The following is a 21606-nucleotide window of genomic DNA, read 5'->3' as shown; positions in this document are numbered from 1 at the left end:
ACATACTAGCTCAATTTACTTTTGAATACAGTAAATGTCCAAATTATAAATTCTGCTTACAAATTGGCCCATTCACTAGAACTCTAAACACATTTCCCATTGAAACACTGGCTGGATACATTTCCACATCAGAGTATGAATCTTTAATGTAAGTAAAGCAACATATTTGTATAATTAAAAATTATATGTTGCAATACAACAAATTAATAGATCAAACAAAAAATAGTAGTGAGTTTATCTTCAATGTTAGGGCTTGAGAAAAAGCACTATAAACTGTTATAATTATATACACCAAGAAGCCTCAAGTGATCCAGTGATCCAGGGCAGGATGACAGACTTCCAATCCGGCTGCCCTTCTACCTCATCACTAAGGAAAGCACTTCAAAAAAAAAGGATTCCCTGGGAATTCCCTGGCGGTCCAGTGGTTAGGACTCTGTGCTTTCACTGCCGAGGGTGCGGATTCAATCCCTAGCTGGGGAACTAAGATCTCACAAGCCATGCAGCACAGTCAAAAAAATAAAAGGGTGGGGGGGGGGATTCCCTGAAGACTTAAATCTCAAAGCTTGGACCCCAGACAGCCTATGGACTTTTGGTTAAAGATATCTCCACTGTCTCCCCAATCAAATGCCATCAAATGATAGTAAAGGACAAAAAAAGGTAATAAACCAAAAGGACAAAAAAGGGAAAGGAGACATGAGCAAACGAGAAGACAATAAATACTTAGAAGACAAAAAGCAAACAGAAAAATGGTAACTTAGCAGAATGAATGAAGTGATGAATGTAGTGACTGCTACAGAGTGGGGATACTGATGAGAAGAGCTTATATGCCCCAAAGAACCCCTAAAGACTCAATATTGATAGGCAACAGATGTTCAAGAAGGTAGGGGTAAGGCCCTGGGCTGAATACTGAGATAGTGACCACAAGTGTATATAAAGAAGACTCCTGGGACTTCCCTGGTGGCATAGTGGTTAAGAATACACCTGCCAATGCAGGGTAACCGGGTTCAAGCCCTCGTCCGGGAAGATCCCACATGCCGCGGAGCAACTAAGCCTGTGCGCCACAACTACTGAGCCTGCACTCTAAAGCCCAAGAGCCACAACTACTGAAGCCCACGCGCCACAACTACTGAAGCCCGCCCGCCTAGAGCCCGTGCTCCGCAACAAGAGAAGCCACCGCAACGAGAAGCCCATGCACCGCAAAGAAGAGTAGCCCCCGCTTGCCGCAACTAGAGAAAGCCCACGCACAGCAACAAAGACCCAACGCAGCCAAATATAAATAAATAAAATAAATTAATTTATTTAAAAAAAAAAAGAAGACTCCCATGCAGCAGACCCAGGGAGGAACCAGTATAGATTAGAACCCTGGAGCAGAAGGATAAAAGGTAGCCAGAAGAGAGGTTTCCAGAAAAAAAGGGGGAGGAGAACTTAAAAAACTGTGAAGTATTTGAGTGTTTAGAAAATTTGTTAACGGGCATTTTAAGAATTTGGAAAAAAAATCACAATGTATATATAACAAAGCAAGTGAAAACACAGGCAATTAATAATTCCAGGAAAACTAAAGAGTTATAAAAGAAATGAAACATAACCACGTATCCTGCTTGGCTGGAGAGGGAATATATGCATATTCATAATAAACAATAAGTACTGAAGCACTGATTTAACCAAAAATGTAATCATATTGGAAGGACAGGGAGAGGTTAAATAGAGACGGGGCCCAGGTGTTGGTGTAAGAGCCCTTAGTCCTCAACTACTATAAAAGAAGACTATATAAAGGTGGAATGAGTACACTGTTTTGAAATCTCAAAGTAAATACTACCTTAAAGGTTTAAAAAGCAGATGCCTGGGTCTTCCCTGTGGCGCAGTGGTTAAGAATCCGCCTGCCAATGCAGGGGACATGGGTTCGAGCCCTGGTCCGGGAAGATCCCACATGCCGTGGAGCAACTAAGCCTGTGTGCCACAACTACTGAGCCTGCACTCTAGAGCCCGCAAGCCACAACTACTGAGCCTACGAGCCACAACTACTGAAGCCCAGGTGCCTAGAGCCCGTGATCTGCAACAAGAGAAGCCAACGTAATGAGGAGCCCACGTGCCGCCACAAAGAGTAGCCCCCGCTCGCCACAACTAGAGAAAACCCGTGCGCAGCAGCGAAGACCCAATGCAGCTAAAAAATTAAACAAATGAATAAATAAAATTTTTAAAAAAAAAAAAAGCAGATGCCTGGAGATGGGTTAGGAGTGGCACTGCTCTTTTTTCCTTTTAAGTCTTGGCACTATTAGATTAACTGAGAATTTATTACTTGGATGATAATAAACCTTTAGGAAAGATTCTGAGAGGTTTCTTGGCGCATCCAAGGGCATCAGAAAAAGGTTAAGAAAAGGTTAATGTCACTGGTTCTTTATTACATCAAATTAAACCTCAAAACATTTTCTTTATGTAGAGATAAGGGCAACTGAAAGCAAAGGTTAAAGAGGAGGTATGTGTGTGAGTGTATTAACAAAAGAGAGACAAACTGCCTGAAATGGAATTTACCTGTGAGTTTTTAAAGATATGGGGCTTCTGATAACACTGGAAAAGATAATTCTGATCAGTCCTCCCACTGAGGAAAAAATAGAAAAGCTGGCAAAATATAAAAATGATACATCTGCTCGAGGGCAGCAGAGAGCTTCCAACAGGATGAGGGATTAGCAGGCCGAGGACTGAAGAAGAGGGAAATTCAGACAGATGAGCCTATGGCTCATCTTTGAATCATCTTAGTTCTTGAAATTAGATTAAGGACATTCCAGAATTCTAATGACTCCAGGCACTTGGCAGAGGTGAGAAAAATGGAAGTTTAATACCCTTAAAGAGAGAAAAAAGGCAAAAGAAGGTAAGACGGTAGGACAGTGGGGTCAGACAATCACCCTAAGTCAGCTCTGCAGTGGTATGTCGCCTGAACAGCTTCCTTATTGGCCAGAGTTCCTGATAGAGAGAAGCATTTTGGCAATTCACAAACATACATTAACTCAAACTTCTGAAAGTGGGTTGTAGTCATCACTTTCAATTCTACACATTAAAAAAAAAAAAAAAGTAAATCCACCTTCATTTTGTTCTAAAAATAGTAGTGCAATTTAAACTCACTTTTCTAATACCATTTTTCTTATCTGTGACTTATTGTTGCAATTGTTACATGGACCAAAATGGGCAGCATTAACTGGGTGCCACTCAGGGATGACATTTGTAAAGGTGACCAGATTCTTCATACACCTATAAAAAAAGAAGACAAAACTTTTATTAAGTTAAATTCATTTATGTTAACTCAATCAACATTTAAAATAAAAAGGTACTTTCCTTTATTTGTTTATTCATACTTTCCTATTCCCTCAAATCAATATATCCATGTTCCTCCCGAACCCTACTCTAGTAAAGCTCTTGTAAGGACCCTCCACGTGAATTACCTATAGTTTTCAGCTATGAGATGAAGAAAACGTTAAGGCAGAGTTTCTCGAGAGCAATACCACTGCTATTTTGCACTGGGTTGTTCTTTGCTGTGCGGAACACTACCGTGCATTGCTGGATACGTGGCCTCATCCCTGGCCTCTACCCACTAGATGCCAGTAACAGCCTCCAGCTGTAGCAACTAGTTATCTCCAGACATTGCCAAATGTCCCATGGGACAAAAATACCCCCCCCCCCCCCCCAGAAAAATATTTTTCTCAAAAAATAGTTGAGAACCACTGTTCTAAGGCTTTCAAATTTATTAAGAGCTCATCTCTTACTCAAAAAATTCACAATCTGGCTCTCCATTATTGACAACCTAAAACAAAAAGGGGCACTTACAAATATATACAATCAGGAATAGAGACAACTTAATTATCTTGATCCTTAAAATATAAGAATATCAGCTGCGAAAGAATATTGCTTTCACAGTTTACAAAAATTCTAAATTTGCACTTTAGCCTGAATACTTAATAGCAATAGGCATCTAAAAAGATGATCTTTACAGATGCACACTGTACCGCAACTAGATCCGCTTTAGTAACATCTTTAAAAGAGCAATTATTCTAAAAAGATGATCTTTACAGATGCACACTGTGCCTCAACTAGATCCGCTTCAGTAATATCTTTAAAAGAGCAATTATTTATTATCTAGGAGACACCACCTTCTTCTCTAAACAGTAACAAATACTGGTAAGTCATAAGTGAGATAAGCACGGGCCGTTAAAAATAGATCAGGGAAGCTAACATTTTAAAAGCAAAGCCACATAGAGGTATCAACAAATACACTGACTATATTTCTGCTAAATTCTTAGTTCTCAGAGATAAACGTGAAGTAAAGGTTCCTATTTTTTAGTTAATAAGAGGGAGTTTGTCTCAGCAAGTAAGTGTTAATGCTCCACAGGACACCTAACATTTCTGAGCACTTACTGTGTACAAGTCACCGTGCTAAGCACTCACGTACCAAACAAATCCAAGTGGCAGGTACTATTCTTATCCCCATATTACAGATGAGGAAAGTGAAATACATCAGATGATAAATGACAGACTTGAGACAGGAATTCAGGGAGTCCAACTCCAAAGACCATGTTTTTAACTGCCTCCAGAACATATCTTCTAAATTAAGTAAGAGCTGTTCAACTGGCACTAAAAGCAGCAGCACAGAAATGAATGAGTTTGCTGGGTATTCTTCCACCAGATTAAGTGAAAATACTTTTAGTAAAATGCCACTTCATTTTAGCTTTTCCTCTATAACTCCTTTTACTTTTAGAACTAAGAACTTAAAAAAAAAAAAAAAAAAAAGGCAAACCCAAAGTGGTTGGTGGCTTCTGTGCCTTGAGCTCTCAGAGTTTTTTCTATACAGCTCCAAAATGCACTTATCCACCTTGTATGCAAAGCCAACAGATCAAAATAACGACTAAGTCACCGGTCCCCCATTATGTTCATGTTATTTCCCTAACTAACTGGTCTGAATTTGGCCAGAATAAAGATTATTTCTGTTGAGTTCCTGGCACACAGGATATGTTCAATGAAAAGCTGTCAAACAACTGAGATGGGGACTTTGGAAAAGCTATAATGAAGCTGATTTTAATCATAAGACTTGTATATGTTATTTATGTTATTTAAAATCCAGGTGGTGATTAGGCAGTACACCACAGTGAGCAGGAAAGTCTTAGAGAACAGAAAACCTAAGCCTGAATTTTGCCACTTACTAGCGTGTCACCTTGGGCATCAATTTAACCCCTTTAAAGCTTCAGTTTTCACATTGTCAAATGAGGAGAAAGTCAGGTAATTTATAGAAATTAATGACAGAAGACCTAGAAGCAGGTATTTGTTCTCATACTCACTTACACAAAATTATTTAAGTCTTAGGTATGAGTGAAATGCTAACTCTTACTCTGTTCTAGAACTTTCAAGCTAACTGGTGAAAATACAAATGTTTCCTGGTTCTGTAGCTTGGATTCCCTAGAGTGTTCTCTCAGTCCCAACTCTCCTCAACTGATCCCTAAATACCTAAAAATAATCTTGATTAAGATAATGGATATCTAAAGCAATACTTTCCTCTTATAGTTTTATTTAATAACTTTGAGAGACTCCAAATTTTCTAGTTTACTAACAGTTGACTTTCAGAAAAGAGGAAAGGCCAGCCAGCCAGAGACTTTCTCATATATGGACAAAGTGAGGGTATCGTGCCTGATGAACTTTCTCTCCCTGACTCCTCTTCTAAAACCTAATTTCTCTCCTTATTTATGAGGCAGGTGTATGGAGGCAAGATAAATTTGCAGCTTCTTTCTTCTCCATGCTTCCTCCCAAGTACCAATCTCAGGGTCATGTACAACAACCATGATCCCTCTAATCCTCACCTAGAGGCATCAGGGAAGTAGAAAGTACGGCTGAGACAGCTCACGTGTGGAAGGATTCTGGTGATGGCTGGTCTTTCATGGGACTAAGGAAAGGAATAGGAAAGCATAAGTTACCTCTGAGGACTGCTATCAGACTCTGGGAGCCTAAAATCAAGTTGCCATGATGTTAAAAACAAGCACACAAAAGCTCTAGTCCCTAATATTGGCGTAAACAAAACACACATAGTTTTTCAAAGAATTCTAAGAGGTATTCTTACTCAGTGGGGAATCCAGAGGGGAGGGGAGTCCAGGGGAACACGCTACATTCCCATTTGTCCCCACTTCCCACTAAAGAACTTCTTAAGAAAATGCCTTCTAGTAATCTATCAAACCATTTTTTTTTGTACTCTTCTAGTATGAAGAAGCAAGCAAATTGCAATTTCTGAGGCTCAAAATTTTCCTTTAAACCTTAATGGTGGAGAAACTTCAATATATGGTGGGAAATTTTATGAAGGGTAGAGAGAGCAGTGCTACAAGTGGAAGCAAGTTTTCTTCCAATTTTATTACTTGGAGCCATTTTCAACAGAATGAATCCATTTTAAAAAATAGAAAAACTAACCTGTTTTGATATTTGTGTCCACATTGTGAACATTCAAAATTCCAAGAAAAAGAATATGTGAAGAGCTTCTCAACGTGGGGTTCTGTTTTTAAGAGCAGGGGAAGTGCAAACACAGGGCTTTCCATATCACCTTGAAGAAGAAAAAAAAAAATTATTGCTCATAATTAACTGAAAAAAGATAAACCAAAATTACAAATTGTTGTCTTTTCTCACTACATTCACAGTGTGAATATATGTGAATATGTATGTATGACAGAGTAAGTTATTCACAGCTGGGCAAGGGAAGTTTTCAAAGCAATTTCTAAAAATGTCCATCATAAAGATTTAATTAACACTCAGTATCTTTCATTTGTCTTGGTGGACACTTATGAAAACTTCTTAAGACAAAAGATAGAAAAGGCTCATACTGTCTCCTCAGATCTTTTTAGGTTTTCTCAGGGAAAACATATCCTCAGAACTATAACAGCCCTAGAGTATTATAAAAACAAAGCAAAAACATGTACAGGTTTGTTTGGTACAGATACTAAAAGTAATGACTGGTGGAACACTGTACGATAGTAATTTCAGAGCTGGACAAAACCATTAAAAAGCCATCTCCATTCTGACTCTCTTGTTCTACATGTGGTGAGGGTATGACAAACCAGGCTTAGAGGACTAGATTCAAATCTCCAGACACCTTACCTACTACTCTTCTTAATCTTTTAACAATTAAAATTAAACTTCAACAACTTTAAGGCTAAAGAAGATCTGAATTTTGTTGTCATTAAAACAAAAACCCAACTGTGGATTCTGTTTTCCAATTTAGAGACCAGCAAGCAAGTTAGTAGGAGGATTTATATTCTCCTCTTACATCCATCCTCCAATTGGTTTCTCTCCTTCCTATCCTCCGGGGAGCTTAGATGCTGCCTTACTGATTTGGCCTGAGAAAGAACCTGAGTTCTTCTATCCTCTCCCTCCCCTGGGACAGTCTCACTTCCGTGGTTCAGTTCTCCCCCTGGGCTAGAACTACAGTTGCCTGGAACACAGCCAGGAGGAGTCACCTTGGCATGACCAAAAGGCAGAACAGTGGGTTTTATTGCCTAAGCACACGCTATAAATATCGGTGGTCACAAAGGCTATTTTAATAGTCACCTTTGTGGTGCAGTCCCACAGCTATTTTTGTACAAAAAACATAAAATATTTTTTATAAACAGAAATAAATACAAATCAATCTCCTAAAAATGAACAGATGCAACATCATATGCATAAACAGTGCAGAGTACAGCATGAGTTTGTAATCAGTTATCAGCCTTTAAATGCTTACTCTATTGTAACTAAATATTAAGTGAAAAAGTAAGTAATTTGTATTTCATGAGGACATAGAATCTTTAGGTCTAAAAATACATGAAGTTTTCAATGAATCAAAGTATCATGAATCAAAGTATCATGAAAGAGCTCAAAACACAGTTAAATAAGTTACATGATTACAGATCATTTTAGATAATTTACATAGCTCCTAAATTGATCTTAATTATTTTTCCTTTGATTACAAGTTTTATGGGTATAAAGCATCCTATTAGAGAACTTATAATGCCAATACCTAATTCTAATTTTTAGAACCTCCAGCCTAAATTAGTTAAGTGGTTGATTGATTGATGGCTGCATTGGATCTTCGTTGCTGCACTCGGGCTTTCTCTAGTTGCGGTGAGCGGGGGCTACTCATCATTGCGGTGCGTGGGCCTCTCATTGTGGTGGCTTCTCTTGTTGCGAAGCACAGGCTCTAGGCTTATGGGCTTCAGTAGTTGTTGCACGCGGGCTCAGCAGTTGTGGCTCGCGGGCTCTAGAGCACAGGTTCAGCGGTTGTGGTGCACGGCCTTAGTTGCTCCGCGGCATGTGGGATCTTCCCGGACCAGGGCTCGAACCCATGTTCCCTGAATTGGCAGGCGGCTTCTTAACCACTGTGCCACCAGGGAAGCCCTAGTTAAGTGGTTTCTTTGCCTCTAGTACCTTATCCCCAACTCCTACCCAACTACAGATCTTCCTCATCTTATGATAGGGTTAGGTCCCAATAAACCTTTATACTGTAAGCTGAAAATATCATTAAGTCGAAAATGCATTTAATACACCTAACCTACTGAATATCACAGCTTAACCCAGCCTAACTTCAACGTGCTCAGAAAACTTAACATTAGGATACAGTTGGGCAAAATCATTGAATACAAAGCCTATTTTAAAATAAAGTATTGAATATCTCATATAATTTATTGAATACTATAATGAAAGTGAAAAACAGAAGGGTGGTCTGGGTCCAGCATGGTTTTAAGTGTATCAGTTGTTTACCCCATGATTGCATGGCTGGCTGGGAGCTACAGCCACTGCCCAGCATCACGAGTGAGTATCACACCACTTACCACTAGCCCAGGAAAAGATCAAAATTCAAAGTGCAGTTTCTACTGAATGCATTGATCTCTTTAACATCATTGTAAACTCAAAAAATCAAAAGTCAGACCATTGAAAGATGGGGACCTAGTACCTAGTTTGCATATTGCCCTAAAGTACCCTCGTTTATTACCAGGATGCAAACCTTTCAGTGACTCCTTGCCCTCTAGCTATTCAAGTTTCCTCTTCTGTTAATTTCTCATTAATGTTTTCTGGCCATTTTTCTATCAGTTTTTGTCTTTTTTTTTTTTTTTAACTGATGTACAGGAGTTCTTTGTAAGATATCCTGGGTATTATTTCTTTGTTCTACCTTTGCCCAGAGGTTTTAAACTTTAATGTAATCACAGTCACCAATCTCTTCTTTTCTGTATCTTATTTAGGAAATTCTTCCCCACTGAGCAGTAAAATATTCACCTGTATTTTCTTCCAGAAGTTTTACAACTCTGCTTTTCATGTTCAGGCTTTTAAATATGCTGAAGTTTCTTTCTAATTACGGTGTGAAGTAGGGATCTATTTTCCCCCTGTATCAGGAAACTACTGTCCCAAGCACCGTTTCCTGGATGGCCTTTTCTTTCCCCACCTACCTGCATCAGTACCTCCATCATGGTTATGAAGTAACCAAACAGGGAGAGTTCTGATCTGGACTTTCTATTCTGTTCTAGTGGTCTGTCTATCCTTACGCTGGTACACTACACTCAAAGGCTAAATTACTCTTTACACTTACATAAATAAGTAGAAACCATAACAATAACAGCTTTTTCCTTTTTAAAAAAAAAGAAAGAAATATACACATTAAAGGGAAAGAAAACACCAAATTGAAGATAGTAGTTACCTTTGTGGGGAGGTAAGGAAGAATTGGGGAAGAGTGCAAAAAGGGCTTCAGTTGTATTTGTAATGTTATATTTCTTAAACTGTGGGGAGGGAGAGCAGAGAGGACAGTTTACGGGGGAGGGAGAGCAGAGAGGACAGTTTACAATGCGTTTTTTAAAAACAATATTCAAAATGAGGAAGTGGCTGGCTGATCTTAAAAATTTAACAAACATTCCGGGTCAATACAGATTCTACTTCTCTTTCTTTAGTACTTTAAAATACACGTTAATATTCAGAATGAGGACACATACATCGTAAGACTCTAAAGTGCTCCCTGAAACACAGATTTCATTAGTAAGATCTTAGCCTCTAATGTAGCACCTCTCACTGCTGACTGAGTAGCACAAACGCAAATGAGAGGATTCTACTGTATTGGAAGAGCTGTATGCTTGCCCAATTGCTATGAGTGCACAAAATTTACAAATCCCAGACCCAAGGTAGCAATAGAGCAAGACGCCACCTTGTAAATACAATTAGCAGGGATAAGAAGAGTGATGATGCAGACTGGGGAAGAAACCACTCTTTAATTCAATTGGGAACTGGAGTAGGGAACCTGAATAAAACATCTCAGGTCACTCTAGGAGGGAAATGATACCTGCAAAATGCAACACGGGAGCCCCTCAGTCTACACTCTGGCAATCTTATGAAAAAGGCTCCTTTGAAATGAGTATCCACCCAACAGATCAGTGATTGGGGGTAAGGAAAGGGGCTGACCATAAAGGAGCCAGGGGAACATTTTCATGGTGATAGAACTGTTCTATATTTTGACTGTGGAAATGGTAACACAACTATATACATTTGAAAAGGATTTTACTATATGTAAATCATACTTTGATAAAAAGAATATTCGTCCCATCTGAGATCCCACCTGATGATGAATTAGAATAGCCCTTTAGTCCTAGAGGAGGCAATGCCAAAGATCTGGCATATGGAAAATCAGTTTATAAGAACAGAGTAAACTTAAATATGTAGGAGTTCATGAAAAACAAAATAGTAAAACTAGGGGACAGAACTGTGGGACAAAGAAATAAGGGGACACAACCATGCAAAAAAGACACTGCTTCCAGATACACTATCTGGGTCTGATGAAATAAAGGCCACTTGTTGAGAGAAAAACTTGAAGGCATTGATATTGTACATAATTTAACAGGAGTATTATACTAATAGGAGTATCATATATTCAGCTACTATAACACAATATTAATCGAAGAGTTAATACAAGGATAAAGAGAGGGACTTCCCTGGTGGCGCACTGGTTGGGAATACGCCTACCAATGCAGGGTTCGAGCCCTGGTCCGGGAAGATCCCACATGCCACGGAGCAACTAAGCCCGTGCGCCACAACTACTGAGCTCGCAAGCCACAACTACTGAAGCCCGCGCACCTAGAGCCCGTGCTCTGCAACAAGAGAAGCCCCCGCAATGAGAAGCCCACGCACCACAACTACTGAGCCCACGTGCCACAACTACTGAAGCCCGTGCACCTAGAGTCCATGCTCTGCAACAAGTGAAGTCACTCAATGAGAAGCCCGCGCAAGGCAATGAAGAGTAGCCCCCGCTCGCTGCAACTAGAGAAAGCCCACGTGCAGCAACAAAGACCCAACACAGTCAAAAATAAAATAAATAAATAAAATTTTTAAAAAATAGACTTAAAAAAAAAAAGGATAAAGAGAAATATGGTAATTCCCTGGCGGTCCAGTGGTTAGGACTCAGCTCTTTCATTGCTGGGGCCCTGGGTTCTATCCCTGGTCAGGGAACTAAGATCCCACGAGCCGTGTGGCAGGAAAAAAAAAAAAAAAAAAGATAAAGAGAAATAAAACAAAAGGCACCCCCTCAAAAAAAAAAAAAATCACTACCAGCTTCTTTTTGCAATACAAAAAAAAATTTATAAAGACCTGGAGACTCTAGCGCCCCTGTTCCACTCTGCTCCCAGAGGCCAAAAGACAATTCATAGAGGACAAAGCAGGTCTCATTCTTATGCCCTTTTTAAAAGTAAGAAAACTTTCCCAAAAGGTCATCAGTATATATCTCCTCATATTCCATTGGCTAAAATTGTACCATATGTCCATTCCTAAACCAATCACTAGCAGGGGAAATAGAATTATTATGGTTGGTGTAGACCAGAGATTCTCAACCCCATCCGTCCGTAAGAATCACATGGAGGCTTCTAAAAGTTACTGATACTTGAACTCCATCCTGAGATTCTTATGTAATGGGCTCCCAGCGCTAGTTATTTACTTATAAATTTCCTAGGTGCTTTTTTAATACACAGTCAGTCAAGGCTGAAAACGCTGGAGTAGTCTACTGGGGGACAGTATTGGGAAAGCAACGGATGGTGTATCCCGTGAGTATTCAGCTGGTCCTGAGAACTGCATCCATGCTGAAGGGGTGGAACACGTGCCTGCATATTTATATAGAACACCTCCATCCACGAATGATTTAACCAGTGATGAAATGATCAGATTCCAAGAATCTGATCATCCCAAGTAATAAAACAGTATTATATTTCCTTTTGATGTAAGTATGTCTTTATGGTAGATGAGTAATACAATTCAATTCCATAAATTACTTACCTAATGTACACCTAAGCTGAGGCTGCAGCCTAATAAAAATATCGTCTCTGACTTCATTCAGACACGTCTCTATCTTTGCAAATATTTCAGAAGGAAGTTTTTTACAATCTCCATCTGATAATAAAATACAGAACATTATCAATTTCTCATCAACCTATTTCTTTCTACAGACAACTAAGACATTACCAAAATGAACGTTTACCAGAGTCAACAAATTTTGCAGAGACAAAAATGGAAAATACAAAATTCCTTAATTCTTCTTCCTCTCTCTGTGGTATACCATATATTCCCTCAATATGCGTTAACAGCACAATATCATTAGTACTGACTGCCTGGCTCAACGTCATTCTGCCTGAGTAAAATCTCAGTGCAAGTCTTTGAGGCCTGGCTAAAGAGCCACACTTTCAGATATTCTGCCCATCTCTGAAACAGCTGAAGCTCTCTCTTTTCATGAAATTATTACTTATGCTAGAGACAAAATCTAGCCATTTAATCCTCTCTGTTTAACTTTTACTGGACTTAACTAGATCACAGGAGCAGACAAATTTATAAGGAGTCTTAATACAGTCATGATTATTTCCCAAACTAACATTTGGTATGTTTTCCTCCTCCTATGTCTTTTGAAGGGCCTTCAATGACATCATCACATTTCATACAATTCTACATTCTGCTTTTTTTTTTACACAAATCTGCTTCATTAAAAACTTTGCAGGCTAGTAATTACACTCTGACAGAACCATAGTTTTATTAGCCATTCCCTATTGTTGGACATTAAGTTGTTTCTTTTTTTACTATTATAAATACTATCATGTTAAACATCTTTGGGCACACACCTGTCCATGTTTTTCATCATTTCTTTAGGGTAAAAGTCCTCAAGATGCAATTACTCTGGCAGAAAACTACCTAAGATTAATAAGAAAATTATTTTGAATAAAAACCGCCATATGCATCTGACTCTAGTTACTTTTAAGCTACAAACAGATCTTTTCACTCAAATCTCTTACGAATAAATAATTCATACAGCCTGATCACACTCTGCTTATATGTTTCACTATGAAAACATCCGGAGTCTTCTGTAATATGAAGTAAGCATTAACCAGAATTTTTGTTATTTGAACACACTGAAGAAGAGAGAAAACTTATAATCCAAAGTAATGTAGCTTGAACAAATGTTAATTACAACTATATTGTAAAAACTACAATTATCTTGTAAAAAATTAATATAATATTAAAATTAAAAGTTAATATTAATTTAATATTCAAGTCAAAATTTGAATGAGGTATGTTCTTTTACAACAAACAACTGTCACCAACTCAGTACTGGGGTTTCTATAATTATACAAAACAGGAATAAAGAGAAAAGGCAGAAGCAAATATGCTTCTGAGAAACTGAATTTTAGAAATTGCAAAAAACTTCAATCTCAAAGAAACTCAAATTGAAACAAAATATTTTTTATCTAAAAAAATTACAACTTTTTAAACGTTTCTACGCAAAGGTGATTACAGTGTTCTGGGATGTTTATTTCTACATATGAAAATGGAATTATTATGTTGGTATAACCCTTCCGGAAAGCCATTTAGAAAGACTCTTTTTTTTTTTAAAGGATCCCCAAGGGGATCCCCTTCTTTTTTTAAATATAAATTTATTTATTTTATTTATTTACTTTTGGCTGTGTTGGGTCTTTGTTGCTGCCCATGGGCTTTCTCTAGTTGCAGTGAGTGGGGGCTACCCTTTATATAAATATTTTAACATCCCTTCTAGGGTATAATCAGCAATGGATTCAAAGGATACAGGGATATCTGCCATGGTATTTACACATAACAGCAAAAAAAAATGATAAGTAGCCTGAATGGTTAACAATGGGGAAACAATGTATAAGAGTATACTAATAAAGTAAAATGTTGCACAACCGAAGTCAAACTGCATAAAGGTTAGGATTCTCCACCTACCAGATACCAAAACCCCAAAAGCCATAATAATTAAAGAGTATGGCATTGGTACAGAGACAGAAAAATAGTCAACAATGTATAAGATCTATATAAAAGATTGCATGATCAAAGTCAAGTTGAATAAAGATGAGGACAGCAAGACCTAAAATGCCCTAATAATTAAAAGTGTGGCATTGGTGCAGGGACAGATAAAGTGACCAAGAAAACAAAGCAGAGTTAAGGAACAGCTGCACACATACACAGAATGTTATATGACAAAGGGGCATGGCAGATCAATTGAGGAAAAAGGTGGAGCTAGAAAAACTGGCTATGCAATGGAAAAAAATGAAACGTTACCACATACCAGACACAATTACCTCCAGTTGAACTAAGAATTTCAATGTAAAAAGCAAAGCTCTGTGACTTCTCAGTGAAAACAGAGGTAAATGACTTTCTGATCTTGGAGAAAGGAAACATTTCTTTTTAAAACCACAGACATTACTAGCTATAAAAGGAAAGATTAACAATTTCTGTCATCAAAAGATATCTTTAAAAAAGTAGAAACATGAGATACAAAGTGGGAGATTCAGTAACCTGTCTGAATAAATATAGCAACAAGGACATATAAAAACTCACACAAATCAATAAGAACATGACAATACAACAAACAGGGATAAGACACAAACAGGCTTCACAGAGGGAACAGAGGGTCAATCTACATACAAAGAGCTGTTCAACCTCTTTAAAATCTGGGAAAAGCAAATCAAGACCACAAACCATTTTATATCATTCAAATTGCAAAAATCACCACGTGTGAAAAAAACCAAGGGAGGAAATATGGATTAGGAAAATCTCTTCTACATTGCTAATGGGAGTAGACTGGTACAACCACTTTGGAAAACCATTAGCCATTATCTAGTAAATCTGAACTCAGAGTCTATCCTACGGTATATCCAAGAAAAACTCTTGTGCCCCAGGAGACTTGCCTAAGAATAGTCACAGCAGCAGTATTTACAATTGCAAAAAACAACCGAATGACAGATGAATAAATACACATATGTACTTACAGACTGATATACTTACGAACTGGAAATATCATATAGCAACAAAAATCAATGAAACACAAATACAACCAGTACAACCAGCATAGATAAATCTTTATAAAAAAAAAAAAAAAGTCCCAGAAGAAATACTGTACAGTATGTCTTTTTTTATGAAGTTCAAAACATTAAATTAGGCAATATATTGTTTAGCCATATATATGTAGGAAAAGCTATTAAAAAACAAGAAACGATATAACACATATTGATATAACACATTTCAGGATAATGATTAACTTTGGGGGAGGTAGATGATGGGATGTGGAGGAACACATAGGTAGATGCAAGTCACTGGAAATATTTTAATTTATCTTGGGTTCATGGGTATCCTATTTTATAGAAAATAAAAATACAGCCCTCACTGTGAAAAGAGATTTTGGGGGAGTTGTGGGATTATGGATGGTTTGTATTTACTTCTTTATTCTGCTTTACGGCAACTCAAAAACTTAAAGTTGTACTTTGATGTACTCTATGTTGACCACCATTACCCTGACAGCTAAGATACAGCCATAGCCTCTTTATTCTTTACTCTTAGTTTTTGAAAAAGACTGCCTTTTGGGCAGTCATGATAACACAACTGGTGTTCACTCAAGCTTCATGACAGACTCGGTCCCTATGCTCCTTGCTCCGAGGTTCTACGTAAAACAAAAGCTACTGATGGCATCTTTTTGCATGCTACAACGGTCAACATTAACCTCTTTAAAAATTAAAGAGAAATAAAATGTTATTACTAACCTTTAACTCCATCCAACTGACTGGTGTGCAGAAACTCATTGGCTTGATTATACCTGGTAAACAACTGACCGAACACAGACTCCTCTTTAGAGCATAGGTCAGTCACAGTGTTTTTCAGCCCTTCCAAGTGCACCAATGCTGACAGGATACAGTCTAACCAACAGAGAGCATATGCGTTTTTCCACTGGACACATGAAGTCTGGCAAAATGAGGTATGCTTGCTCTCCAACGGCACTTCCAGTTCAGATGCGCATCCTTCATTTTGAGGGGCAGTCCCTCCAGTTCTAGAAACATCAACCACAGTAGAATCTTCTTCAGCAGCCATGTCAACAATATCAGCTTCCAAAATCTCATTCTGCTCCAAGGAATCAGTTGTCCTAATTGGATTCTGTTGACCACCGTGTAGTAAACGAGGTAAGTCTGATGAGGTTTCATCATACTCTTCTTCATTATGTTTACTGTTCAAAACTTGTTCACCATCAATACCATTATGATGTTTAGTCTTTTTGGCATTTGCTAAAAGAGGTGACTCTTTAGAGTTGGTTTCCACGATCTTTCTTTTTTGAGGCTTATCTGGAGTGTGACAATCTTCCAAATCAGGAGTAATTAAGTTATTAAGTGATTTAGAGCCCAAGGGATAGATGCACTAGAAAGAAAAAATAACAAAAACTAAAAATTCAAATAAGCTCAAGCTTTAACTTCACAGATTCTACATCACGAAAAATATGTACAAAATTTTAGCATTACTTTGACCTGAGAGGGTATACAATATTATCAATCTAAATTTGAAGGAACCAGGGATAAACAGCTATTTAATCAAAAATTTCGTCCCCAAAGAGTAATTTTTCCTAGTTAATCTGAACAATCAAGGGTTTAATCTGAGTTACTCTAGAGTAAGCTAGCAAGGAAAACATACAAAATTTTGCTTTAATAAAGAATCTAATGTTGAGTGAATTAAAAATTCCAACATTTTATGAGTGTACTATTCTTTTTAAGACAGGTACACTGCATGGCATTAAAAACTAGAAAAGTATTTTCAAACCAAAAAAGTTGCAGAGTAATCTGTATTGCTTCTCAGTTTTGAAACTGAGTATTAATCTGAGAGCACATCAGCTATCAATTTTACACCCATATTGGGTCTAAGAATCAAACTGGCTGAATTTTAATAACTTCACCATGCATGAACACAATTTCAGGCAAATATCAAGAGTAAACAAATCACTAAAATAATCAATGAATTTTCCCTAAGTGTGAAAACTAGTAAAATATTTTATAAGACAAATGCAAGAAGTCTACATACCGTGTGCCCTCGTTTAAAATATGCTTTCTTCTACACAAGTATGGGAGATTGCTCCCTTGGTGGCCTCTAGCGAACTAAAGAACTATATACCTCCAGATACTCATGCCCTTGTACAGTCAGCCCCCTGCCACACAGCCTCAGGCTTGGCCACGTGACTAGCTTTAACGGGACATTAGCAACCAGGATGCCCATGCTTCAATAAGCACTGGCTTGTTGGCTTGCCCTCTTGGAGCCCTCTTTCTGCACAATCTTTCTTAGTCCCAGCCATCACACTGTAAGGGTCCCAATTAACCTCACCAAGAGACGCTCATGGAAAAGAAGTGAGATCCTGGCTGACTACCTGAGTTGAGTTCCCAGCTGGCAGCTAGCATCCACAGTCTGCCATGTGTACATTTTAGTTGTCCCAGCCAACAGTATGTGAAGTGTAAGAACTGCCTTGTCAACCCACAGAATCATAAGTGAAGCCATTAAGTTACTTTAGTGACTAAGTTTTGAGATGGTTCACTTCACAGCAACAACTAACTGAAATGCTCTCATTTAAAGTATAGCATTTTCTATACAAGCGAACACTACATGCATAATATTGTACTTACTTCGAAATTCTTTAGTTTAATAGGACAAGTTCTTGATTTTTCTGTTACCAACTAGCTGTGCGATCACCATCAATTAACAACTTGACCCTCAACTTTATACCCTGAGATTACTTCCTTAGTCCTACCACATGTCAGAAGACAGAGCACACTTTAAAAATCAATAGCAGTAATTTTGTATTCAGAGTCATCCAAAAAAATTGAAAACAAAACCTCAAAGAGGTATTTGCACACCCATATTCACTGCAGCATTATTCACAATAGCCAAGAGGTAGAAGCAAACCAAATGTCCATGGACAAACAAATGGATAAAGAAAACGTGGTATATACATACAATAGAATATTATTCAGCCTTAAAAAGGGAAATCCTGTCATATGCGACAATATGGATAAACCTTGAGGACATTATGCTAAGTAAAATCACAAAAGACAAAAACTGTATGATTCCACTTATATGAGGTACCTAGAGTAGTCAAATTCATAGAGACAAAGTAGAATGGTAGTTGCCTGGGCTACAAAGAAGTTGTTATTCAACGGGTACAGAATTTCAGTTTCGCAAGATGAAAAGGTTCTAGAGATATGTTGTATAACAATGTGAATATAGCAAACACTCCTGCACGGTACACTTAAAAATGGTTAAGATGGCTTCCCTGGTGGCGCAGTGGTTGAGAGTCCGCCTGCCGATGCAGGGGACATGGGTTCGTGCCCTGGTCTGGGAAGATCCCACATGCCGCAGAGCGGCTGGGCCCGTGAGCCATGGCCGCTGAGCCTGCGCATCCGGAGCCTGTGCTCCACAACAGGAGAGGCCACAACAGTGAGAGGCCCGCGTACCGCAAAAAAAAAAAAAAAAAAAGGTTAAGATGGTAAATTTTATGTTTTTTTAACAATTAAAAAAATTTTTACTTTTTAAAGGCAAAAAATTAAAAAAAAACCTTTACCATTCTCAAGCAGAGTCAAAATCATGGTGTGCACATCCCACCAGCACCCCTACTTAATTAAAAACAACAACAACAAAAATCACTCTTAGCCAGTGGGTAATATACAAACAGTTTGCTGACTCCTGGTGTAAACCAATGTACTTCATAAAATACACTGGGCTCTTACTGATGATTAAAACATTTTCTAAAAACTAGATCAATAATTCCTCTAAAGTTCTTTTTTTACATTTGCAAAGTATATACTTGAAAGTCTTGGTTATTTTTTTTTCCTCATTGCTTAAAAAAGAATGCTTCAAAAACTAAAAATGCAAAAAACACATCTAACCATAATAGTTAAAACCACTGTTCTGAGAACAGACTTCGCTATTCTGGTAGTCCTTGGTTAAAGAACTCTACTGAAATATCACGTATTGTTCAGAAGAGGGAAAAAAGTAATTTTCTTCTAGCATCTGTAAGTTTTATTTTTCTCTCTTTCCAGTGCTCACAATTCTACAACTTTATTCTGAGCTGGTTAATTAGTAAACTCTGTAGAGTCTGGTGTTACCGATGAGCTGAGCTGTCAAGTCTCCTAAAGTCAAGCCCTCCCCTTGTGCAATAGAGCCTGTCATTTGCTCCACGGATATCCCTCCAGCAATTCTGTGACACTTTCTGTTTTTCCCTCTCTACTGGATATAACCAGCGTACAAACATGCTGCTATTTTTCCCAACTTAAAAACAAACAGAAGTAAAACTTTTCCCTCCAGGTACTACCTCACGTCTATATTTCTCAATACTTCCTCTCCCATTTTCCATCACTCACTCCAATCAGGCTTTTACCACTACTACTTTACCAAAACCACTCTAATCAAGGCCTGCAAGGGCCCCCATGACACTCCAGTCAATGGTGAGTTGAGTCCTCAGCCACCTTGAGTTCTCACTGGAATTGACAGTAAATCATTCCTTCCTTCATTAAACATTTTTCACTTGACATCCAGGACAATATACTTTCCTTCCTGAGATTACGCCTACCTCACTCCCCATGTCTCTCACTTCTTTGCTGGTTCCACTTCACCTTCCAAACTTTTTAATGCTGGAGTGTTCCAGGGCTCAGTTTTGCAACTCTTTATCCACACTCTTGGTAAACTCACCCAGCCTCATGGTTCAATTACTTACTGAACCATGTAAGTTCGTGTAAGTTTGCTGATGACTCCCAAATGTATATATCCAATCTTAGACTCTCCACCTAACCCCAGACACATAGATCCAACTGTTTACTCCATATACCCAGTTATTAGATAGATGCCTCAAGCCTGATTGCTCCTGATCTCCTTATCTTTCCCCCAGATCTTCCTCTTCCCAAAGTCTTTCTCAGTTCAGTAACCGGCAGCTCCATTCTTCCAATTATTCAAGCCAAGTATCTGGGGATCATCCTTGATTCCTCCCTTTCCTACCATGTACCCCACTCTTTCAGCATATCCTTTTAACTATCAAAATACATATAGAATCCAACCATGCCTCATCAACCTGGCCACTACTTGTTCTCCCTGGAATACTACAATTGGCTTCCAACCATTTCCCTGCTTCAGATCTTGCCCATCACATTTTTTTCAACATGAAAATCAGATCATGTCACTCCTCTGTCAAAATCCCTACGATGGTTCTTTATTTCATAGTAAAAGCCAGCAAACGGCCTACAAGGCTTTACTGGATCCATCCAATCTTCCCTTATTCTGCTTCACTCACTCCGATCCAGCTCTGCTGGTTTCTCTGCAGTAGCACAAACATGGACAGGCAGCCTCCGCTCTCTCAAGACCTTGTATCTGCTAGTCTCCCCACCTGGAAGGCTCACTCCTCAGGTATCCACAGGACTTGTTCCTTTTCATCTCTTTCAGATCTTTGCTCAAATGTCACTTTCTCAATTAAGTTTCCTCCTATACTTTATTTAAAATTGCAAATTACCCACTCTCTGATACTCCAGTCCCTGTGGCTTTATTTTTTTCTCTACATCACTTTTCATTACCTCACACAAAAAAGTATGCTTTCCTTTTTTATTTTCTTTCCCAATCTAGAATATAGCCTTGTTGAGAGCAAGAAATTTTTGTTTTATTCACTGTATCCTACCATCTGGAACAGTGCCAACATGGTGACACACAAATAAATATTTATTGCATAAATGCAAAAAAATAATTTATTTCTATTTGTAAGAATACCTGAAATTTTCTTTAAGTGTTACCCAACAAAAGTATCTACCACCAACAGTATAATATAGTCTAGTATTTTCCAAAACTGGCTGATCATCAGACAGTTTATAAAAGTTATAAAACTACAGAATTCTGGGCCAACTCTATTGAATAAGCATCTAGGTGAGACCCAGAAATTTTTTAAAAGCTTTCCAAGTGATTCTGATGAACTGCTAGTTTACCTGGAATAATACATATCTGACATGAGAAGACTGTATTCCAATCACTGCTCTGCTGCTTTATGAAGATGTTGTGTTCCTAAACCCTCTGCATCTGTTTTCTTATTCATAACATGGGAATACCTACCTTGCAAAGTTTTGAGAATTAAGTATGTATATGACAGTTTCATAAGTTGTCAAGTACAGTAAAATATAGAGTATTATGGAATTTAACGAGCTCCTGTGTAAAAAGTTGTGCCAGTGGGTACAAATTACTATAATTCTAAGATATTTAGAGCCTTAAGTACATAATATTTAGAGATTAATAACCTTTTCAATAAGT

General features: G+C 38.1%; 1 protein-coding gene across 5 annotated transcripts in view; it reads right to left on the bottom strand.

The window, feature by feature from the left end:
* USPL1 (ubiquitin specific peptidase like 1) overlaps nucleotides 1-21606 on the bottom strand; it is a 39898-nt gene that overhangs the window by 8552 nt on the left and 9740 nt on the right. For 3 of the 5 annotated variants that reach the window (XM_033843801.2, XM_073795008.1, XM_019936786.3), the window contains 4 exons: nucleotides 16059-16704; nucleotides 12295-12408; nucleotides 6436-6565; nucleotides 3118-3243 (listed from right to left, as the gene is read on the bottom strand). In XM_033843801.2, the coding sequence (XP_033699692.1) occupies nucleotides 3118-3243; nucleotides 6436-6565; nucleotides 12295-12408; nucleotides 16059-16704 (1016 nt within the window). Of the gene's footprint in view, nucleotides 1-3117; nucleotides 3244-6435; nucleotides 6566-12294; nucleotides 12409-13127; nucleotides 13198-16058; nucleotides 16705-21606 lie in introns of those variants that run through there. The other 2 variants (XM_019936791.3, XM_033843802.2) reach the window with 2 other exon arrangements.

This window comes from Tursiops truncatus, chromosome 18 (genome assembly GCF_011762595.2).
Source record: "Tursiops truncatus isolate mTurTru1 chromosome 18, mTurTru1.mat.Y, whole genome shotgun sequence".
In the NCBI taxonomy this organism is placed as follows: domain Eukaryota; kingdom Metazoa; phylum Chordata; class Mammalia; order Artiodactyla; family Delphinidae; genus Tursiops; species Tursiops truncatus.
This window is presented reverse-complemented; position numbering and strand designations above follow the sequence as displayed.